Raw genomic sequence first — 23,384 nt, 5'->3', positions numbered from 1 at the left:
TTCTGGAACTAATAGAGTGTTCAACCAACGTCAACAATTTTCTGAAAATCTAGGTATAATATAATCTGTTCAGCAGAGCCTTTATGTGATCGGTGGATAATGATGAAATTATGAATTTCTCAAAAATTTTTAGCTTAGTGAATTATTATTTGCTGTCTATGCAATTTCAGCGAACAGGGTAATTGGGGTATCAGCAGTTTTTTAAGAAAACTCTTTTTCCTTTAGCTCAAGCTTTCGATATTTATTGTTTATATCTTCTTAATGTTTCTTTTTGAATTTTAGTGCTCCTGATGAAGAGATAAACAATAAATCTCGAAAGCTCGAGCTAAAGGAAAAAGAATTTTCTCAAAAAACTTCTGATACCCCAATAACCCTGTTCGCACTGAAATCAAAACTTTTTAGAAGATACTGGCTAGTCTTGAGTTCATAAACCATTAAATGGCAAATACCAGTGATGTGATACTATACTTGAATGTGAATCGGAAATTATCGTACTGATAACTAGTTTATAGTATGTCAATTATCGTTCTATTCTACCATGAATGAACGCTGCATATTATTCACATATTTTTATTCTATTCAAGGTTATAAAGTGCATCCTGTCAATATTACAATATTAACCGATATTCCAAGAACGATAAACCAGTGAAGAACTATGGGAATTATGATTCATCCGCCATTCCTTACTTCAACTGCAGATTTATGAAATCGTAAATAGTACTTTAAAAACTTTAAAAAAAATATTTCAAAGTGGGGAAATATATTAATATTCAGAAAATAGGCATAAGGTGAATTGACTGGAAGGTGTTGTGACATATCTGACAAGATAAACAAATTCAGTGACATTTAGAAAGGACCCCCTAGAAATCACTTGAGTTAATTACTGTTAATGGGATAGTTACAACTTATATAATTGAAATTAATTTGCTTTCGATAAATCAATTACACATTATTCCGGTTGAGAATGAAGGTCTCTAATGAAATGATAGCTATTAATTATGGCCTTATTCAATAATATTTCATTAAAAAAAGACTAATACGCAAAAGTACCTACCACAGTTCCGAATGATATATTACTTTTGAATTGATTTCAATATCATTGCCTACGGTTGATTTGTTATATATCTGATGTTTATCAGGAGTCAGAAGTCGAACTCAACATAAATACTTTCTTGTCTCAACTCAGCAAAAATTTCCACATAGAACAATAATTATCCTTATATCAACCAATAAGAATTTTATTATGAATATAAGACGCGAGAAAGAGCTTTGAAACGTTTTTAAGATTAACTTCGAAGAACTAAAAATTCTGTGAAGTATTTTGGTGCTCACGATCTATTATGGAGTATAAAGTAGGTATGATATACATGTATGAAGTATGCAGGAGTATGTTAACTGCTCGGTTTACTGTATATCAAGATGGCAATTTGATTCAGATGAATTTTAGTTGTACAGGGTGTGGCGTAATGAATGGATAATATGGTGCCTACTGGTAGAGGACTTATGGCGGTTCAGAAAAATATAATTTATGTTTAGTAAAAGTCCCTTGGTTTTCGAGATATTGGAGACTCAAAAATAATGAATTACATTAGATAGATCATATATCCAGGAATACTACCCAAAAAACAGTTTGAAAAAATTCCTCCATTTGGAGTCTTGCCTGCAAAACGAGTGGCGAAGGGTGTGATTTTCTAGAATTTTTGAAAATCTCCAATATCTCGAAAACCAAGGGACTTTTACTAAACATAAATTATATTTTTCTGAACCTCAATATAGTCCTCCACCCGCAGGTTCCATATTATCCATTCATTACGCCACACCCTGTATAAGTGGAAAAATTTGCATTATTTACAATAATGATGATTATAATGATCATGTTGAACAAGAATAAAATAGGTTGTTCAACCGCAACTTCTTGGAATTTGTTAAAAACTGTAGAAAAATTGAAGATCTTCATTGCACGAGTGTTTCCAGGATTAGTGTGAAAAGAAGTCATCGTAACTATTAATTCAACACTATTTATCTTCTGTAGCAATGAAGAAGTTATCACGTTATTTTCATTCATGATTTCCTGAAATGAGTCATTATCACAACTCAACTAGCATATTGTAATCTTTCCAAACTCCCATCGTATATCACTCTGTTTTATGCATTCAGATAACAGTGAGTTTTTATACATATCTTTGTTGATATGGATTCTGTTGATTGTATGTTCAATATAAGAATTCCACACCGAAAACAGTTCGAACTTATTGAAGCGACGCACATATGACTAGAATATTGATAATTTTCAGGTTTTAAATCAATCTTGATTGGAAGAGCGTAAAACAGAAGATCATTGAAATGATGCATCACTCAATCCACATTCCCTATTCATCATCTGATGACTAGGAGGATGAGGGGAATACTGCAACTGAAAATAATTCCGAATATTGCTGTGTTCTTTCAACTTTCAACTAATTTCCAGTCCAGTTTACTCAATAGCCAATAGATTCAATCAGATAGGAGAGATATTGCGATGAAATTTCATTCGAAAAAAAAAGATTTATCTCCCATTCATTGAATTCACGCAACAGCGTCCAAACAACGATTCCCATTAATAATAATAACCGCTTTCTCAACACAGCGACAGGAGTAAAAGCCATTCATCTTTATTTGCTGTCAATATTACATCATCGAAACCAGCGTAGTACAGAGGTGTCTCGCAGTCATACACACGCTCTTTCTGGATTAATTGATTCAGGGACGCCGTAGAGCCTTTATTGGCTTCAATTGATCGTTAGGGGAAAGCAGACATTGTTATTCATTTCAACCCCACTGTTTGCCTGTACTCGACGAATCCGAAAATTGGAATGATTGAGTCACCTTGTGTAGATGAATCGGGAAAGGATACTCTGGTTTCAGCAAGCTTCATGCTTTTATTTTTATTTTTGCAGATAACTGAGCAAAACTAGTGATGAGAGTTTTTTGTATGCATAGGATATATATTGTTGATTTTGAGCCTGAAACAAGATCGTGTATTTAAAGGCTGAATGCTTTGGAGTGATATCATGCATAAAAGTGTACTGGTACCATCAGTGTGGCTATAGACAGTTGATTTTTTTACGTATCGTGACTTCCCATGATATTACGTGAGGTGATAGCGGTCCGTTTTTGCCTTAAGACTTATGCCTGCTTGCACCGTCTTATTTAAAGCAGGCTTGAAGTTATGCCATACTAATTTCAGTGATTGCTATCGTAACTGCTTCAGGAATAGTCCCTATGCCATTTCATTTCGAAAACCAGTTGAATTTGCTGAATTTATTAATTTTTTTCGAAAAAGACAGGGTTTCAGGAAATGCTATTTAGAATTTATCCAGGGTAATTCATAACTATTGGGAGTATTGGGACATCGACTAAGGGCAGATTGTTTGAACCAAAATATGGCAATAGGACCAAATATACCTCAATAAAATATTGCTGTGATAGAGGGCGTTAAAGTTGAATTTTTTATAAGGGGTCTGAATAATATTTTCTTCGGAGTTCGAAAGTCCTTTATTAAAAGAATTAGAAAAGGCATAGTCGGAGGAGGCCACGTGAACATTTTATTTAAGTTCATTCTTTTTATGTTACATTGTTTTTAATTATGCTTTATCGTCGAAATAAATAAATAAATCGTCAATCCCCTTCCGATGCTCTGAACTGTTCAATTGTGTTTTTCCTAAAAACGGATGAAAAAATAAACAGTGAAATTATTAGCAAAAAACGAAAAAAAAATTCAACATTAACGCCCTCTATCTTTTTCCACAGCAATATTTTATTGAGGTATATTTGGTCCTATCGCCATATTCTGGTCCAAACAATCTGCCCTTAGCCTATGTCCCAATAGTTATGAATCACCCTGTATAATGTTTCATCTGAAACTAAGCGACTAATATTTTAGCTCAATGTTTCCATAATCATAAAGATTGTGAATGAAGGGGATGAAAAAGAATTTCCTTCTATTTGGAGACCCACAAAAATGATGGCCTTTGAGAGTTTTATTTTAGGGTGAACGAACGCGAAAAGTTACTACAGAATTTCATCGAATATCATCGTAGTATAAGTTCCAGAAAATCAATTTTTCTATTCTTCATTTGACTTGTCCTATAGATTGTAAATGTCTCAAGGGATCAATAAATAAATAATTATTATTATTATATCGGAGTTTCAAAAATATACAGCCATAAATACAAGCTAGTAGTCCTGTTAATTGTAAATTCATGAAAAATTTTGTTTAAAGGTGAAGTTCCTCTTGGCTTGAAACTTCCTTTAATTATTTTGACTTCCAATGATGCAAGATGATTTTAGTTGTAATAATTCTTTAATTCCTTCGAGTGATACCCATTTTCAACCACATTTCATCTTCAGGTTGAATTTTTTTAAATCTATAACTGATGTAACATCTTCAACCTTAGGCCAAAGAAGATAACCAACATTAACTATCCTCAAGCTACTGCATATTACTATGTGTCAATAATTCAACTCTCCTCTACAGCAAAAATGAATGTATTTAAGAACTAATCTCTCTTCTAATTTCTTCTTTCTGCCAGTTTTGGACCACGAAGTGATCAATGTAGTAAATTCGTTGAATAATAACAAGTCTTCGGGAATTGATAATATTTCTGCTCGTCTATTGAAAAAGATAGGAGCAGAAATCGCACCTCATTTTGCCCATATCATCAATATATCAGTGAGTTCAGGCGTATTCCCTAATCTTTTGAAGAAGGCCATAGTTTCTCCCATCTATAAAAAAAATGATATTCATGATATTGCTAATTACCGACCAATATCTGTTCTCAGTGTCTTCTCCAAGGTGTTCGAGAAAATTGTTCTCAACCGTATGATGAACTATTTGGACAAGTTTCATATATTGGACGGTGCCCAGCACGGTTTCAGGGCAGGTCGCTCAACTCACACTGCAGCTTTATCTTTCGTTGGGTTTGTGCATGATTGCCTCGATAAAGACCTCTTTGTCGCGGGACTATTTTTCGATTTGTCGCGAGCTTTCGACAGCCTCCCCTTCGAATTTCTAATTGATAAATGTTACAACATTGGGTTCAGAGGTATATTTCTAGCATGGATTCGAAGCTATTTAGAAAATAGAAAAATCCTTGTCAAAGTCGGCAACTCTTTCTCGCAAGAAGAAAATATTAACTTGGGCGTACCTCAGGGATCCGTGCTGGGACCGCTTCTGTTTTTGTTGTTTGTCAATGACTTGCCGGCTAATTTGAAGAACGCGCTATTTTTGCTATCGGGTTTCACAGATTTCAACCTTCTTTTGAATGTGATAAGACTGGTCTTGTTTGCTGATGACACTTCAGTCGCGATAACTGCCAAAACATTCGAAGAATTGCAGACTCTATGTCAACTATTGGTACAATGTTTTGTAGACTGGTGCCGTAAAAATAATTTGATGATCAATGTTGGCAAAACAGAATGCATTCATTTCCAAAATAGGAATGGAGACCTCAATAGGTTGACATTACGGTTCTCGGGTCACGTGATCGAAGCTAAGCAAAGTACCAGATTTCTGGGAATCTACCTGGAGCAGAATCTGAGGTGGTGCTCTCATGTAGATCATGTCTGCAAAAAATTGAATTGCTCTTTCTATGCCATCAGTCGAGTTAGAAATCTGATTCCCCTTCAGTCACTAATGAATGTGTACTACAGTCTTGTGTACAGCTACATCTCCTATAATATAATGTTATGGGGTAACTCGACCGATGTAAGTAGAGTGTTTATAACTCAAAAACGGATTCTGCGCATGATATTCAATATCTCACCTAGAACTTCATGCAGGCCTTATTTTAAGAATCACAATATTCTAACGCTTGCATCAATATTCATATTAAGGTGCCTCCTATACGCTAAAGAAAATGAGGACCATTTTGCAAAAGTGTCTCTTTATCATAATTATAACACCAGAAATGAAACAATTATGTCCATTCCAAAGCACAGAACTGCTAAGTTTGAGATGTCCCCTTTGTATCAATGTGTAAAGCTTTTCAATCATCTTCCAAAAGAAATACGATCGCTTAGTTTTAAGGAATTTAAGAAAATAGTTAAGTCTAAACTTTTGGAAAAATGTTATTACTCAGTTTGTCAATATTTTTCTGATAAAATGTGATTGTTGATTTATTGACTTGTCCTATACATGTGAAATGTCTTACAGGATTAATAATTTATTCTATTCTATTCTATTCTTGTATTTTCCATGCAAATAACTAAATTTGGCATGCCTTCAATCAGTTTGTTTAAAGGTCAATTATGTTCGTCACATATTTTCGACTTCATATTTCCGAAGTGATTCGACATTGTTATAAGATAAGTGATTACTGAGACTTTTACGTGAACGGACAACATAGCGCTGATTTAAAACCCAAAAATGTTTCGACAAGCGTCATAACCCCACTTTTTCATACTCTACAGAGTGGAATGTGTCAAATTTCCATGGCCAACCGAGTGCTAAAATACAAGTGAACACTGAAAGATGAAGAGGACAATCTTGAATTTCCTCGAGATCCTTCTAAGGATCTAGTGATTATAATGAAGTAGTAATTAACAGTTTCATTACTAGGATAGGTTAATTATACCTACATAGAAAAAACATTTGATGTCTCTATTAAGAAGAGATCACAAATATTTCCCTAAAAGGATCTCTCGCAGATCTGCAGGCAAAAAATTATCATTGAAAGTTAATAATATTACGTATCCCATATCATATGAGAAAGTTTGAGTTGTGTCATTTATTGTCTATTCAATTCCTTTTCAGTTCAATCTATATAAAAGCAATTAACTTCTCAACGGTGAAAATGAATGTTGGTGCAATTATTACATCATAACCTTTTTGAAGAAAAAAATAAGTGATAAATATTTTTTACACAATTGAACTTGAAAAGTCATCATTTGGATAATTCCTGTTGTATAGTGGATACACTCAATGGAACGATAAATCAGAGAAAAACTGCTGGTAGTTGAAGTTTTATTTTGATTTATTCAAAGAAGAATGGAATCATGTATTTTTGATAATACAGTCAACTGGAAATAACAATGGAATGTAAATAAGATAATTGAAATGAGTCATCATAAGAATAACACTGAGATAGGTGTGTTTTGGTTCAGTCAAAGCCTCAACTTTGCTCTTCCTATCAGTATCACTTTAATAAATTTTAAATAATCTGTCATGAAATTTTTGAATGATATCAGAGATAATGAATATCCAAGAATTCATACGCACAATAAAGTTCAACAAATCATCCGCCTCGGCGAAAGAAAAAAGTCAACATTAATATGTGAGTTTTCAACAGTGATAATTTCGTTAAATCAGCCCATCGACTCTACCCTAGTAAGTTTTCCAAAGAGGGTTTTCGGAATTTGCGAAAACCGTTTGGCTCATGTTTATGGACCTTCAAATCGCAAACAATGGAAATTTTGTAAATATTTTTCCCGCCCTCTTTGATTCTCAATATCGTTTTCCAGCAATTTTTCGTGCACTTATAATCAGATTTGTCTTGAATTATTCTGCTTTCCTGCTGCAGCAGAAGCTGAAATTGTCACGTAAGGCTTATAATTAATTTCAGACCTTAGGAATCATAAATAGTTCAAGACAACGATTCGCTTAGAGGAATCTCCTTCGTCTAGACTCCAGCAGTCCAATTAATACGCTGAATAATATCCCTCATTTACCATTCAAACTCAGCAGTCCAAGATCAATTAATCATACTGCAAATTGCAGCCGCTGAACCGACAAAGAAAAAAAACGGTGACAATGACCTTCTATCGATCGCCGCCAACAGAACGCTGAAAGCAAAATAGACGACTCACCACAGACTGAAACGTCCCATCTCTACGGTAGAAATCTTGCCAATGCTTGCTCCAAGGTACCCTATGCGCACACAGCACAAGACACCATGCTTTCTCGTACGTCACAACAACACGTGGCTACTATGCCGGTAAAGCACGTGCATGAAGCTTCGCGCAGGACACTTTCACAGACTCCTCGTCGAAGGTGGATGATACACTGCTGGCTGGTAAATTTCTGAACGTTCCACAAGCTGCGATCGGTCGTCTTCGGGACAGAAAAGATGTTTCCTCTCTCTGGAGGGGACCCTTGGATCATTTTCTTTTTTCAGAACACGATTAGATTATATTTCATTCATTTATATGCGTCCGCGGATGCTACAGGCGCCTATAGCGGCGTATTGGCATTCTGGACTGGGTTACCAAGTGGGCTTTAACTGGCTCTAAGTGTAAGCTCACTTCTTCGCGATTTCCATAACATATTCCGGATCAGGCAATGGAAATAATGCCATCCATGAAATGGGACGGAATAGATTTTCTTGCCAACCAGTAGAATCGAAAAAATATGGATATGAATCCAAATCAATTTATCAATCGCCTTTGCAATCTTTTGCTAGTTTGGTGAAAAGCTTATTAGTAGTTGGGGGAGCCCAAGAGAGAAATTCGGGATTCACTCGAGCGTGTCAGATTAATATAAGGAGAGATATCTACCTTAGACCCTGTAGAGTACCTCTACCAAAAATAAGTATACAGGGGGAATTGTCTAGGACAGCCTGTTAGAATAGTAAAACTAAAACGATCATTGTACATACTCGAGCGTGTCAGATTAGGATATATGTGGTTAATTACATGTTGAAAAATATATATTCTCTTACTCTGATTTGAGCGTGACGAAAATGTGTAGCAGGTCAACAAGCTTGCAAAATAAACGTCACGTGTACATCTGGAGCGCGGTGGCTTTTTTTCTTATTTGGAGCTTATGATTCAAGAATAGGGTAACAAACATAATCTGACAGTTTCAGCGAGCCGAAACAATGAAAATTTGCCATAAAGGTCACAAAAATCAGTTTTTTTGAATTCTCTCCTCGTCTGGGCTTCAAATGGTTTTCGCATTCATTGTAAAAGTTGTAAAACATAACATTTTCTGAAAATTTAGTCGGAAGCAAATTTTGTCTAGGTTTGAACGTTTTTGAGATGTATGCCGATGAATGTACATTAAACTGGGTTTCTATATTGACCTTGGCCTTTCGCATGTGTGGCTAAGCTCCTCGCCCTTATCACCCTCTAGGTCGAAAACGGTTAAGGGTATGAAAAATTGCTTCGATATGAAAGTTGTAGATAATAAAGTTCTCTATTTAAAAAAAATGCCTTGTTTTCATCTTCAAACTCAAATTAGGAAAGCCCCCTGATTAGAGTCACATTAATAGGTCAACACATCTTCAACACCGAGATCAACCATCTGTATGAAAATCTGATATGCTCAAGAATGTACAAGTAACGATTTTTTTTTGCATTTTCAAACAAGCGCTGTGACCTTGCCTCACTTCCGAATTGTCAGTCTCTTGAAAAGTAGCTTCCTTTGGATCCAATTAACATATCCCTTAAAAATCAGACAAGCTCGAAAAATTTTTTTTACCATTTTCATATCTTCCTTGCGGTCAGCCCCATCACGCAAACTGTCAGATTAACATAAATTTATTATCAGAAACACGTAGGGCATATACAGCATCTTAATCTGACACTCTCGAGTATGTACACCTGACGATTTTTTTTACATCTTTGAAAACCTGCAGACGCTTTTCCCATCGCTGAAAGTGCATACAGCATAGAACCTTTTTCTTCTACCTACCATCTTATCTCCAAAATCCACTAGGTCTCCAGCACGTACGAATATATCCCGATTTAGCATCGTCGGCTCCCCAACTATTGGTTATCCTTTCAATTTTAAAATTAGGTTCAAATACTTGCTTACTGACCAGGAGAGCCAAGTATAGGTATGTTTTTTTCTTTTTTCTTTAGTGATGATTCTGCTGTTCTTCATTCGTTGGAGGAAGGATAGAAGACCATTATGATGGGAAATCATCCCCTATAGATATAAAGACTATTATTCTATTAAAAAGGGGAAGAGAGGAAGACGAAATTACGAAACTTCAGCTCTCGCTTGCTTGAGGTATTTTGGGTTTGTGTATTGCGTAAGGGAGACTTGAATTTTAACATCGATACATAAAGATATATATTTAAGGGCTGTGGAATTGACGGGATATTGCAATGTCTGCGGTGGGTCAGATGAGCGTTTCAATTGCTGTGATATTGCAGACCAGACATGTTAAGTATAATTTTAGTCTGGAAAAGCAGCGGACTTATCCAAGTGGTTAATTCCATGCATTACTTTGTGGACGTAAGCAATTCTGTCCCGGTGTGGACGACCATTTATCGTCAATTGACATAAAATTACTGACGAATAATACCACAAGGGGAACAAAAACAGGTTCAATAATCAAATTACGATAATATACAGCTGTAAAGTTGCGTTGAGAGTATATATATGTTCGCCCAATAAAACGAATGCCTGCTCAAACGCACTCTGTGCTATCACCGAAAAAAAAAGTTCATGAAATGTTCGATATAACGTTGAGTCCGTTCTCGCCACACACTACACACATTCACCCATCAGGCTCATACAGACGAAATCTAGATTCATCTCCTAATGTTAATGATCAAAACGATATCTTACACGCTGTTGCTCCCTACTCAATCGCAGGTGCCTGGCGGATCTTTTTGCCCTCGAATGAAGCTATGCAACATATTCCAGATTGTTTGACCATAATCTATCCTACCGGTAGATTCCTGGAAAGAGTTGGATGGTGTTAAGAAGGGTTTTCGTCGTGCATTTAAGCATGTTACCATATCTTATGCTATCATATTATGCAGTATATCCACCAGTAGTAGAATAGCAATTCCACACTCAAATCAACATTTCATTTTACAAATATTATATGTATTCTTTAAAATGTGTGAATATTCTCAGAGCTCATCCATGAAGTCCACAATCATCTTCATTCTGACCTGCTCTTCAAGTGGCTTTGAAAGCTCAAATAACTGCATATTGTTCATCATTATATTATTGCTAATAGACAAATATCAGGTAATGCCATGAATTCATTTCCGTTGTTATTTCAGTGTAAAAGAGCAAACGTCGCAATTCGCCAATGTTTATGCGAAGTTAGCTATAAATAAATTTTTTTATTATTCCGGGACATGAACAATGTACTCATTTTTAATTTAAACCGGCACCAGAAACACATTGTGATTGGGTATCCAGAGAAATGAAAACATGTTTACTAACGTGAGCGTTCTCGAAAGGCCGGATATAATTTCGTTCTAGGAAACATAATCTAAGATACAGGATGTCCTTCCAAACTATACCTATATGGTTATGGGAAGGAGAATAAATCAAAAACTGTAGTGACTACACGAAATTGAAATTTTCGCGATGTGCTTCACCATTTCTAGATGTGTTTCAGAAATAGTCAACTTACATCCAGAAAAAATCAGATCATTCGAATTCATTCCAGACTACATTGAATGTAATTCGGATTTTAGGTGTTAGATTTAAGCGGGCAAAGGGGTTTCAATGCAGAGTCTTTTGTGCCCCCAACAGAGCTGTTCTTGTCACTTGCCCTCAAGTAATAGAGTTCTAATCAAGTCCAGTATCTGGGATGCCTTCAAGGAGGTTATCTCCTCAGTCCTGCATTTTTCTCGTGCAAAGGTCCTGGTAACCCAGTTAGGAAGCCAGTGAGGAAGTGTAGCATATTATTGCTGAGGTCTAGATACTTCTTAGATCTCAGCAAGATTCCGCTAACTCTTTCGTTCTTTTCCTCTTTTCTGTAGATACATTTACCTATGCCACAGAAAAGTTCTGGGCCAATGGAATGAGTTTGTGATTCTTTTCTGGCAAATGTATTGGCCTCTTAGATTCCCAAATGATCGGAAACAACACCAAGCAGCATTATTATACAATTTATAAAAGTGGAGATATAACACCTATAAACTCAAGCCCAAAATAACATTCAAACGAAATACATGTAGTAACCGTGAACAAAATAATGAAAAATAAAACAGAGACTGCATTGCAGGATAGGAGCAAAGAAGTCATTCATCACTGCAGAAGCCAACTGTCGTATCCATTCTTGAAGTCGGTGACCGAAGCCGCAAACAAGTCGATAGGGTTAGCTTGTTCCAAAAGTGAAAAACTCTATTGGTCAGAAAATGCTCCCTCTGAGATGTCCTGAAATCTTCTCTTCTTAGCCTTAGTGAATGGCCTCACAAACTATTGTTGTTGAGTGTGAAGAGATCAAGATATCGCTGCCAAAAGGTCCATGTATAGAACATATCTCCCCAAGCTCTCAATAAGGACGTATGTAGTACGTATAGAGTAGAATTGACTTCGCAGTCATGAAAGAATTTCAGCAACATAAAAGCTACCTTTTTTTTTACTCTCAACAGAACACATGCTGGGACCAGGGTAGGACGCTCTTAACAATAACACCAAGGTAGCAGTGATGAGAAACCGGAGACATAAGGTCCTTTCGTTTGCATAAAAGTGTAGCACTTTTCTACAATCGATTTGATTTATACCAGTGTAGAGGAAGTGTAGTTTATCTACACATAGTCGAAAGGAGATGTAGATAAACTACACCTCCTCTACACTGGTGTAAATTCAATCAGCAAACGAATACTACAATCGAGTGTAGAAAAGTGCTACACTTTTTATGCAAACGAAAGGACCTAGTGTATAACCGTCTATGCTGTAATCTATATTGGGATTGTTTTTACCGATGTGAAGTACCGAGCATTTATCAATGTTTAGAGGTAACATCCAAGCTGAGTACCACTGAGAGGGAGCGTTTAGGTCTTCCTGGAGAGTGATGAAGTTGTAGAGAGGATTGTTATACAGTTTGGTGTCATCCGCGAAAAGAAGACAAGTAGATCGTATAGCACGTGGCTAATCAGAAGTATAGAATAAAAATAGACACCAGAATCTTGTTCATAACGGATCGGAAAATAGACGTCTTATTTCGCAAACGACAAAATCTTTATGTTATTCGTGCCTAATTAGTTCAGTTGTCTTCGGCACTTCCAAACATTCTTAGAACCGATGATATGAGAGCTCAGTGCTCTTATTGCTTCCTGACTGTCAGAATGCAACGCTATATCACTTTTCTGTTTCTTTCTAGTTTCATTTCCACACATCTTCTTATTGCGATCATTTCTGTATGAAAGACAGCGGCCTAAAGGTAGTGAGCATTTCGTACCAGCTCTGAATACTCCAGTACCAGTCCTTGTCGTGGTTATAGAACCATCTGTGTACCCTTTGCTGGTATTCTTTTTGAGAACTAGGCTCCCTTATCCAATCCTCTTTTCTACACAGCTTCGTTGTAAAGATTTTCTCGATGCCAGATTTCTTTATCATATTTCGTCATTGGGAAAGTTCGCTGATGGGATATATTAAGTCTGAGTCTCTGATTCCTAATTCTCTCATTGCCAGTACCTTCCCTGAATAGTCTAAGAATGGCCTTAAGGGCCATTTATCTATCACAGGATGAAATGTAATGATCACCAATAATGCCCAATTCAGATTAATCAATTTAATTTCAGAAATTGTCATTTGAAATTCACCCTGATTTACCTATATCAGAAACCATCAATTGTATTTCAAAAAATATCAATTGTAATTCAAAAAGAGTATTGAATAATATTCTTTGAGTTTGGTGATTTCTGAAATTCATATGAATAACCTGATTTGAAATTGATAATTGATAGAGTCTGAAATAAATGTGACTGCACTGAATTTCAATGGATGAATTCAGTAACGATTGACGACCTTGTAAATAATACTCGACAAATCACTTCAAGTTGCAATAACTGTTAATTCATTCACACACACATAATCTCGAGAAATCTCTCATTCCCATCTAACAATGCAATAACATAATCTTCGAAGATAACTGAGAAAATATGTTTAATGTCGCTCAAAAAAAAATAACAAAGTAATTTTCCCAAATGCTTCGTAAGATACTTTCAAGTTCCGTTTGAAGTGTTTACATAGTTCGATTAGTTATTGAAACCATACAAGAGCTCAAACTTCGAGATCGTTCTGCTATATGGAATGGGAAAACATCGAACGTTCAGAGTAACTCCGGCCAAAACTTATTTTATAGGAATCATAATTTGTTCTAGAACTCACGTCTAATATCTCCAGTTTCATTGTCGTTATAAATGAACTGCAAGAAAGTTTCACGAACCCGTTATGACATATTAGATCAGTTAGAAAATTTTGTAAGTCTATGATGTACTGAAAACTATTCCTTGCGGACTTCTTATCCGAATGCTTCAGCGGTGGAATATGGATTTTTGTATGCATCCTGGAACCTTATCAATGACAGTACAGAAAATACCTTGAAAATTGTGAAACTGGGAAAATGAGGACCTGTAAATAGACCAGTTTCTCTGTTGGATGAAAACATTCAATGCAAGCTGATGAAGAGGTATCACACAAAGATTGGCAAGCTAAAAAACCAATCTACTAGATTTCGATCTCTTTCCAATCGTCAAAGTCCATGAAAATCGGTTGGGTTAATGCAGAGATTACACCGGATAAACAAACAGACAGACAAAAATTCCAAAAACAGTTGATTTTAATGAAGTAACGTGCAAATGACTCCAATTTTGTTAACTAGTATATATCATCATTCATTCACACACGAGTTCTAAAAATGTTTCTTAATTCTTATTGTGGAGTATTGTGGCCAAAAAGTAATATTTCGCCAAATTTCATATTTATTCGGATTGCTTTGAAATTCTATTGTCTGAAAATTTGAGTCAATATCCAGGATTTATTCATGATACTTATTTCATTATTATTTTAGGAATGTTCATGTGATGATATTTTTACTTGTCATAAAAATAATATTTGACCACATTCGACAGGATTTACCAGGAAAATACCGGAAATTGCTACGGGTTAGTGGATGTGGTTGAACATGTTTGAGATGGATTTGTAAATAAATTCCCAGTAATCCCGAAAAGATAACAAGAGTACCTTCTAGGAAGTAACTATACTATTCTTATTCATGAATCTGGTGCTCTAGTAAACTATAATGTCATGTTGTATTTATAAAGCTATGATTCAGTTTTCAACGCTGAAATTTAAAATATGGGATGAGCAAATTCATTTCAAGTGGAAAGTTTATTGTCTTAAGTGCTGGTATAATGAAGGTATTCAGACTTATAGAACATGTTTTCTTGAACCACAATCGGTAAGAATGATGAAAACTAACCCTATATTGAATCTTGAATGTATATCTAATTTTTGGATTAAGATATTATTAGCTGAGGAATAATAACTCAGGTGCAAAATTCAAAATTTAATTCTGGCCACAACATTAAAATGGAGATGATGGAAATTTTTTAATTTTTTTCGGTTACTTCTTAATATTTCACGTATTTTTTATTGGTTAACTTGGAGTGAGTTCCTAACTTCGATCAGAAATGTATGAATCGTTTTCACAACTCCATTGAAAAAATTCATGAATGAAAAAGTTGAATTTAATAAAATATCATATTCATCTATTTCGAAATTGTTCGTAGAGATGAGTACAGCAATACAGGGTGTCCGTGAACAAATACGAAGGACTTAGGGAAATTAGTCATCGATGAAAATAAGCAGGAGTAGTTTCTATAAATTTTTTTCGAAATCGACCTCCCTTCCAAGATACAGCCCTTAAAACGCGATGACGAGTTAACAGTTTTTCATTTTTTTTAGAGGTTCTAAAAAACACTGAATCATAAAACTATACAGAATATGAAGTACTAAGTAGATTTTGCTCATATACAGTTTTTTTAGATCTCATACCTTTATTATTAGGGGATGGAAATAACAACCCCTTATGATTTTCCTTCAAAAATTGGTTTCAAGGGATAGATTTTCGAAAAATAAATTTTTTTTATGGTTTCTCATCCAATTCTGGAGAGAAAAAGTTTCCTGCAAAATTTTGATACAGTCGATACTTTTCTCGGAATAAATAAAAACTTACAAACATTTCTGATCACTGTTCATTCCATTTCATCGTATAAGTAGTGTTCCATAGAATAACTACCTCCCGCTAAAATACATGCATCAACTCTCTGACTTTTTTTCTCTAGAATTCTCAGAAGTAAATGTTTGAACGGTTTGTAAAATAAAAGCATTCTTTATATTTATTTGACGTTCAAAAATTAAGAAGTATCTGTGAAATTTGCAAAAATGGGGTACTATGGCTGAATACAGCTCTGTTTAAAAAATCCGTGTAATGTCATAGATTTAGCTGGTTATTCTGAAAGTTATTTTGTTTTTCCAGGGGTGGCACAGCTCATTTTGAGAACTATATGAAATTATAAAATGGTTACTTATCTTATATACATATGTATATTAGAGGTATCTATCTTTGGTGAATATGCATCAATATGCGATATTGAAAAAAAATACATATCCAACGGGCTCAAAAATCAGTAACTAGTTGTGAAGATACGGATAGAATCGTGTGGAGTGTGAATCTTTTCTCAAAAAAAAATAAATAATTTTTTTTTTCAAAAAAATGTCATTTCAGAAATAATTGTTCGACATATTTTGATGAAATATAGAGTTGGCGGGCATAAATCAAAAAGTTATATGTTCATATATAATGGTGTTCTACATGAAGAAAAAAATATTAATAATCTGATTCAGCACAAATATGCCCAGGTCTTCGAGAATGCTATTTGGGCTTCGAATTAATCGCGTGCTCTCCCAAATATGATCTAGAGTAGGCACATATACATACTTACGTGCATATGCAACATGAACATCAAAGCTCCATCCGAATTTGTTTATTATTCATGATGTACCCATTCCGAAATTTCATTCCATATTCAGTCATGCGGATAATAATGAAATGTTTGATCACTCCTATCGACTGCCTTCGCAGAACCTCCATTCTATCTGTCCCATATTGTATTCAAATTTCCATTCGCTATACTCGGATCGGAAATATATATATATTTCATGATCAAGGTAACTTGCAATATGGAAATTGGTAACGATTAATCACAGAGCCAGCGTCGAAAAGACGAGACAACTGGTGGAATGGCAGCCGACGATAATTATCTATGGTAATTAATGAATATTGCCATGCGAAATGACATGGAAAATCTGGAGCGTAGAGGAAATTCTCATTTTCACACTGATGGAGAAGGTTGAGCATTGAGCAAACACAGATAAATGAATTATTTATCAAATATACTAATTTAATTAATATAAACTATTATACAAACATCAGAGGTGGCGTCTATATGATAATTCGTTTTGATAGCACATGTCAACATTTTTCTTGAACAACATTCAATTTTCCTGTATAAATGTACTCTATTAGTTCACACTTTTCTTCTAACGAGAGTTAAACAAAAGTCGTCCAAAAGTGGGCTGCATTTTGACAGTGGTTATTCTATGTCTAAACGAAATTCTCAGCATCTTATGTACCAGATTCTAAGTTAAAACAGTGAAATAGGCGTTTCGGTTTGTTGTTGGTTTTTAGTATAATACATTACAAATTGTAAAGATGCGAAAAGTATTTATCATCCAACCCTACAACGTGTGTGAAGTTTGCCCAGCACATTTCGATTTTCGAAAAACAAGTTTGTGCTGAATTGTGCTAGGTTTATGCTGCTTTGTGCCGCTGAATTTTTTTTTCATTCCACACGGTTCTCGAAATATTTCAGAAAATATATAGAATGGTCCAGCTGCCATATACACTGATTTTCAGACAATCTACTGATTTTTCTGATATGCACCATTTGAAGAAAAAGTTGAAAGTTTTGTTTGAAAATCTGAACGGCACAAATCAGCACAAATGTAGCACAACTATATAAAAAAAATTGAACTGCAAAAACACGAAAGTGACTTTTTTCCAAAATCTAACTTTTTCGAAAAAATAGAATGATTTTCGTGAAAATTTCAACGGCACAAGTTAGGACACGTGTAGCACAATTGTTCAGATATGTTTTCATTGAGGAAAAACGAAAGTGCTGGGCTTACTTTTTTTTCAATTTCAAGATTTCCCGTAAAATCCGTCGAATTTTCGAGAAAATATTTACGGCACAAGTCAGCACAAATGTATCACAAATTTTTCCACTAATTTTTGAGAAGAAAAAACAAAAGTGCTGGGTTTACTTTTTTCTTCATTTTGTATTTCCGGGAGATAAGAGGGTCTTTCGCAAAAATTCGAACGGCACAACACTGTACATGCAAAGCACAACCTGTTTCAGTCGCCAAAACTCATTTTTTCGTGCTGGACTGGCCCATTCTATACATTTTGTGAAATATTTTGAGAACCGAGTGGAATGAGAACAAAATTTCAACGGCACAAAGCAGCACAAACCCAGCACAATTCAGCACAAACTTTTTTTTTTCGAAAATCGAAAAGTGTTGGGCCAACTTCACACACATAACCCTACATCAGGAATGTAGTGAAATCCAGAGCTAATCAACAATTTCCTTATTCTCCTTCTAGGTTTGCATTCCGCCAAGTCAGTAGTTTCTCAACCAATTCATTGATATAACATACACTGCTCAAAAATTGGATATTCGAGAGGAAACTAACTTTTTACACTTGAATCAAATCTTCAATATTGCTGTATACTGAGTGAGTCTTTGACACGTACAAATATTTCAACAGTAGATTCTTGAGACCAAAAGAAACATTTTTTTCCTATATAATTTCTTCCGATATAATTTCTTCCGATTCGAAACTGATAAAAGTATAAAGTTTTCATAATGAGCTGTGCCACCCCTAGAAAAACAAAATAATCTTCAAAATAACTAGCCAAATTTGTGACACTACACATCTGTGGATCTTTTAAACAGAAATATATTCAGCCAAAGTACCCAATTTATGAAATGTCACAGATACTTTTTAATTTTTGAACATCAAATTACCTACTCGTAAACGGCGCATTATACGAGAAAATATGAAGAATACTTTGACTTTACAAAAAGTTCAAATATTTATTAGATATAGCGTCCAACACAGTTTCAAGTATGTGGTTCTTTGAATTCAAAAGATTGATCAAATAAATGATAAACTATATTCCGAAATTTATTTCATTCGATAAAACCGTTTGTGAGTTTGACTAAGAATAGAAGAACATTTTTCATGGTTTTTTAACAGTCTGTATGCTTTAAACCGAGCCGATTCGGAAAAAAGGTAAAGGAGAAAAAGAGTTTCTTTTGACCTTAAGAATCTCAACGTCTTTGGGTTTCTCAAAGTATAGTTAGTCTCTACTAACGGAATCTCTATCGTACTGGTGGAAGTCACTTATATGGGTGAAAGAGCAAGAGCTACAATCGCCGCACAAGATCGGCTGATTCGGTGGATTGTACGATGAAGTCCCTTCTTCACAGCATCCCCAATTGATAGCTCATTCCGGAAAGCTACTAGAATTTTTTTTTCGAATAATGAGAACTGAAACACGCTAAGATCGAGGTCCTGTCTGTTCAAGAATGAGTACAGATTTCGTTATTATGAGTCTGGAAAAGGTTCCATTTTTGACGTCCCATATCTCAGAAGGAATGCATATTTGAATCCATGTTTCTTCTCGAAGTTATATTTTCCAACAAGCAATCACCTCATGCATTTTTGCAGCATCTTTAGTAAGCACCCTGTATAATTCTCGGATGCAACGGATTAAAGTTTTCGAAGCGAATACAACTTAAATGTAGGTGTAGGTATATTTTTAGGTGCATCACCATAAGGATTGATTTCGAAGCAAAATCTATCCCAAGCACGAACATGCAAGCATTCAAATGGGTGTTAATGAACTCTTTATGGCTCATTATGAATACTATTCAGAAGAGACGTATTTAATATGATGATCAACGCATAACCGACGATATCGTTAATCAAGTTATTACAGTTAATCACTCCTTACTATTGGGAGTAATATCTCTCTAATCTCAGATCGTATCCCTGTGCTATGAAATTTGTATTGAAATTTATTGTATATCAGTTCTTTTTCAACGGCTTCGGCCGATAACCATAAACGATAAATATGCTGTACTTCAAAAAACACTCTTTTTGATTCCTATGGAAAGTTAAGGAAAAAATCGGACAATTTAATCATTTTCTCATTTCTGTGAATCCAATATATGGATACGACAGAAAGCTTCCGACATTTTCTCCCTGAAATCTTTATCGTTTAAGTTACGTATACGAGTACCGATATACGAGGATATATTGATATAGTTAGCCTAGACCAGATCCATGCATAAAAAAATATTGCGTTACCATAGCAACGAACAATAACTCATTAGAAGTGTCAGTGTGAAGTTTGAGGTCAAAAAAGTAAACCAAAGTTACGCAATAAATTAAAAGAAAGAAGATGTCCACCGAAATTGTGAAAATCGAAAAATTCAAAAGTAACTGTATTTAAAAGGGTTAAGAGGTACGCAGATTTACGAGGATATGCTTAATACCCTTGGTAATCAATGTCCTTCGTACGCGACCGTGAAAAATTAGACTGCAAGCTTCAAAAGAGGTAAACTTTCTTTTGAAGATAATGACAGATCGGGAAAGCCAGTTTCTATGTCAGTACCCGAAAATATCGATGCAGTTCATGACATGATTTTATCAGACCTTCGAATTAGGCTAAAACGGATATCTGAAGTACTGAATATTTCAAACGAACGCGTTCATCATATAGTTCATGACTATTTGGACATGAGAAAACTTGCTGCAAAGTGGATCCCCAAAAGTTTGAATGTTGACCAAAAGCGTGTGAGGGTGGAAGCATCGCGTTCGATCTGTGCTCGATTGGAAAACGATGTAGACTTCTTACACCGAATTGTTACTATGGATGAGACTTGGGTACATTTCTACGATCCAGAGGCAAAGCACCAATCGATGGAATGGCGACACTCTGATTCCCCAAGGCCTAGGAAGTTTCGTGTCCAAAAATCTGCTGGAAAAGTTCATGCTTCAGTTTTTTGGGATTACATGTAGTAATCATGATTGATTTTTTGGATAAGGGTAGAAAAATGACCGGTGATCACTATTCGATATTACTGACTAATCTACGGAAACAAATTAAAGAGAAAAGACACGGAAAGCTATCCAAAGGTGTTTGACAACGCACCTGCACACCAGTCTCATGTTGCCATCCGACTATCATTTCTTTCCTCAACTGAAAAAAAGTTCAAAAGGTCGTAAATTTGCTTCCAACGAAGAGGTAATAAAAGCTGTGGAGGTCTGGTTTCAAGAGCAAGAAGAAACAATTTTTTGAAAGTTCTAGAGATGTTGCAGGTTCGCTCTAATAAATGTATCCAATTAAGAGGAGAATATATTGTGTAATAAAATATCTTGACATTGAAATTTTGTTTGGTTCTAAAGTAGCCCAAGAATTTTTCAATATATCCTGGTAGAATAGAAAAATGTTTGTATTTTCCGCCTTCGAGGAAAATACATAAAATACAAAAATAGTGCAGGTAATTTGGGCACTTGCAAAGCTCGATCAAAATCTTTTAGGTCTTGGAACCATGTATTCGCGATATATTCATAAAGAAAAAGAAGAAGAATAAGTCAAAGTTCTATCCAGACAATTTCTCTGTTTTTATGAAGGTACACTGTGGGCATATCGAATCATGGTTTGAACTGTGAGGAATGTCCTGAACGGAATAGAATATAAAATATCGTTTCGTCACTCGGAACCAGACTGAAATAATTTCGAATCGGTCATAGCTGAAGAAGAATAGGTCATTTCTCCAGTCATCGAAACGTAACTAATTATGAGTTAATACAGAGATATCAAGGGACAAAGGTAGGTATAATGCATTCTTAGTTGTGATGAGTTTTATATGCAGACCAATGATACTATGATTGGTATTATTATAAAGGAAACGAGCTATTCAGTTTTTACCGCAGAATTAGTAGGTTATCTCGATTCTGAGGTCTACAACCTGATCATTTTTTGTTCGTCGAAATTTGTTTGCTCATTGAAACTCACAATTAGATTTTTCTGAACTCCTTCAAATCAAAGTTATTGCAGAGGGTGACATAATCAAAGCTGCAGAAAAATTCGAAATCAAAAAACGTTTTCTCGTGTCCAGAAATTGTTTCAGCGAAACTTGATAGGTAAAAAATCATATACGAGAATGTATTGATATCTATAGTTAGCCTAGACCAGTTCCATGCATAAAAAAACTATTGCGTTGCAATAGCAACGACCAATAACTCATTAGAAGTGTCAGTGTGTTTGAGGTCAAAAAAGTAAACCATCAGAGTTAAGCAATAAAACCGAAAATTGTGAAAATCGAAAAATTGGAGTATTGAGCCATCATCAAGTACCTAACTGTATTTAAAAAGGTTAATAGGTAAGCAGATTTACGAAGATATGCTTAATACCTTTTGTGATCAATGTCTTTCGTATGCGACCGTGAAAAATTAGACTGCAATTTTCAAACGAGGTAAATTTCTAATTGAAGGTGATGTCCCGAAAATATCGATGAAGTTCATGACATGATTTTATCAGACCGTCGAATTGGGCTAAAACAGATATCTGAAGCACTGAATATTTCATACGAACGCGTTCATCTTATAGTTCACGACAATTTGGACATGAGAAAAATTGCTGCAAAATGGATCCCCAAATGTTTGAATGTTGACCAAAAGCGTGCAAGGGTAGAAGCATCGTGTTCAACCTGTGTTCGATTTGAAAACGATGTAGACTTTTTAAACCGAATTGTTACTATGGATGAGAAACTTGGGTACATTTTAACGATCCAGAAACAAAGCAACAATCGATGGAATGGCGACACTCTGGTTCTCCAAGACCTAAGAAGTTTAGTGTCCAAAAATTTGCTGGAAAAGATCTTGCTTCAGTTTTTTGTGATTGCCATGATTGATTTTTTGTATAAGGGTAGAACAATAACTGGAGATTACTATTCGACATAACTGACCTCTCTGTGGGAAAGAAATTAAAGAGAAAAAACGCGGAAAGCTAACCAAAGGTGTTTTTTTTTTGCCCCTGCACACAAATTTCATATTGCAGTGCAAAAAATTCGTGATTTTCGGGTTTGAATTACTAGAACACCCCCCTTATTAACCAGATTTGGCTCCATCCGACTATCATCTCTTTCCTCAACTGATAAAAAGTTTGAAAGGTCGTAAATTTTCTTAGAACGAGGAGGTAATAAAAGCTGTGGAGGTCTGGTTTGCAGAGCAAGAAGAAATTTTTTTTTTGAAAGGTCTAAAGACGTTGCAGGTTCGCTGTAATAAATGTATCCAATTAAGAGGAGAATATGTTCAGTAATAAAATATTTTGACGCTGAAATTTTGCTTGGTTCTATAGTAGGCTAAGAATTTTTCAATATATTCTCTTAAATGCTCTGTAACTCAAAAATCATTCGTTATATTATGGTCACTTGATGTCCTCTTCGATTTTATCTATCCAAGAATTTATAATTATGACATCATGTTTTTATATGATAAGGTAGG

The 23,384-nt window shown here is 35.1% G+C and overlaps 1 protein-coding gene across 5 annotated transcripts in view; it reads right to left on the bottom strand.

Annotated features, from left to right (window-relative positions):
• LOC123312585 (collagen alpha-1(XVIII) chain) overlaps positions 1-8,059 on the bottom strand; it is a 329,862-nt gene extending 321,803 nt beyond the window's left edge. For all 5 annotated transcript variants that reach the window (XM_044897094.1, XM_044897111.1, XM_044897119.1 and 2 more), the window contains exon 1: positions 7,846-8,059. In XM_044897094.1, the coding sequence (XP_044753029.1) occupies positions 7,846-7,865 (20 nt within the window). In that variant the 5' untranslated portion in view covers positions 7,866-8,059. The remainder of the gene's footprint in view (positions 1-7,845) is intronic.
• Positions 8,060-23,384: the final 15,325 nt, after the last annotated feature.

The sequence above is a fragment of the Coccinella septempunctata genome, chromosome 1, assembly GCF_907165205.1.
Source record: "Coccinella septempunctata chromosome 1, icCocSept1.1, whole genome shotgun sequence".
In the NCBI taxonomy this organism is placed as follows: Eukaryota; Metazoa; Arthropoda; class Insecta; order Coleoptera; family Coccinellidae; genus Coccinella; species Coccinella septempunctata.
The sequence above is the reverse complement of the archived record's forward strand: the minus strand, read 5'-3'. Positions and strand labels throughout refer to the sequence as shown.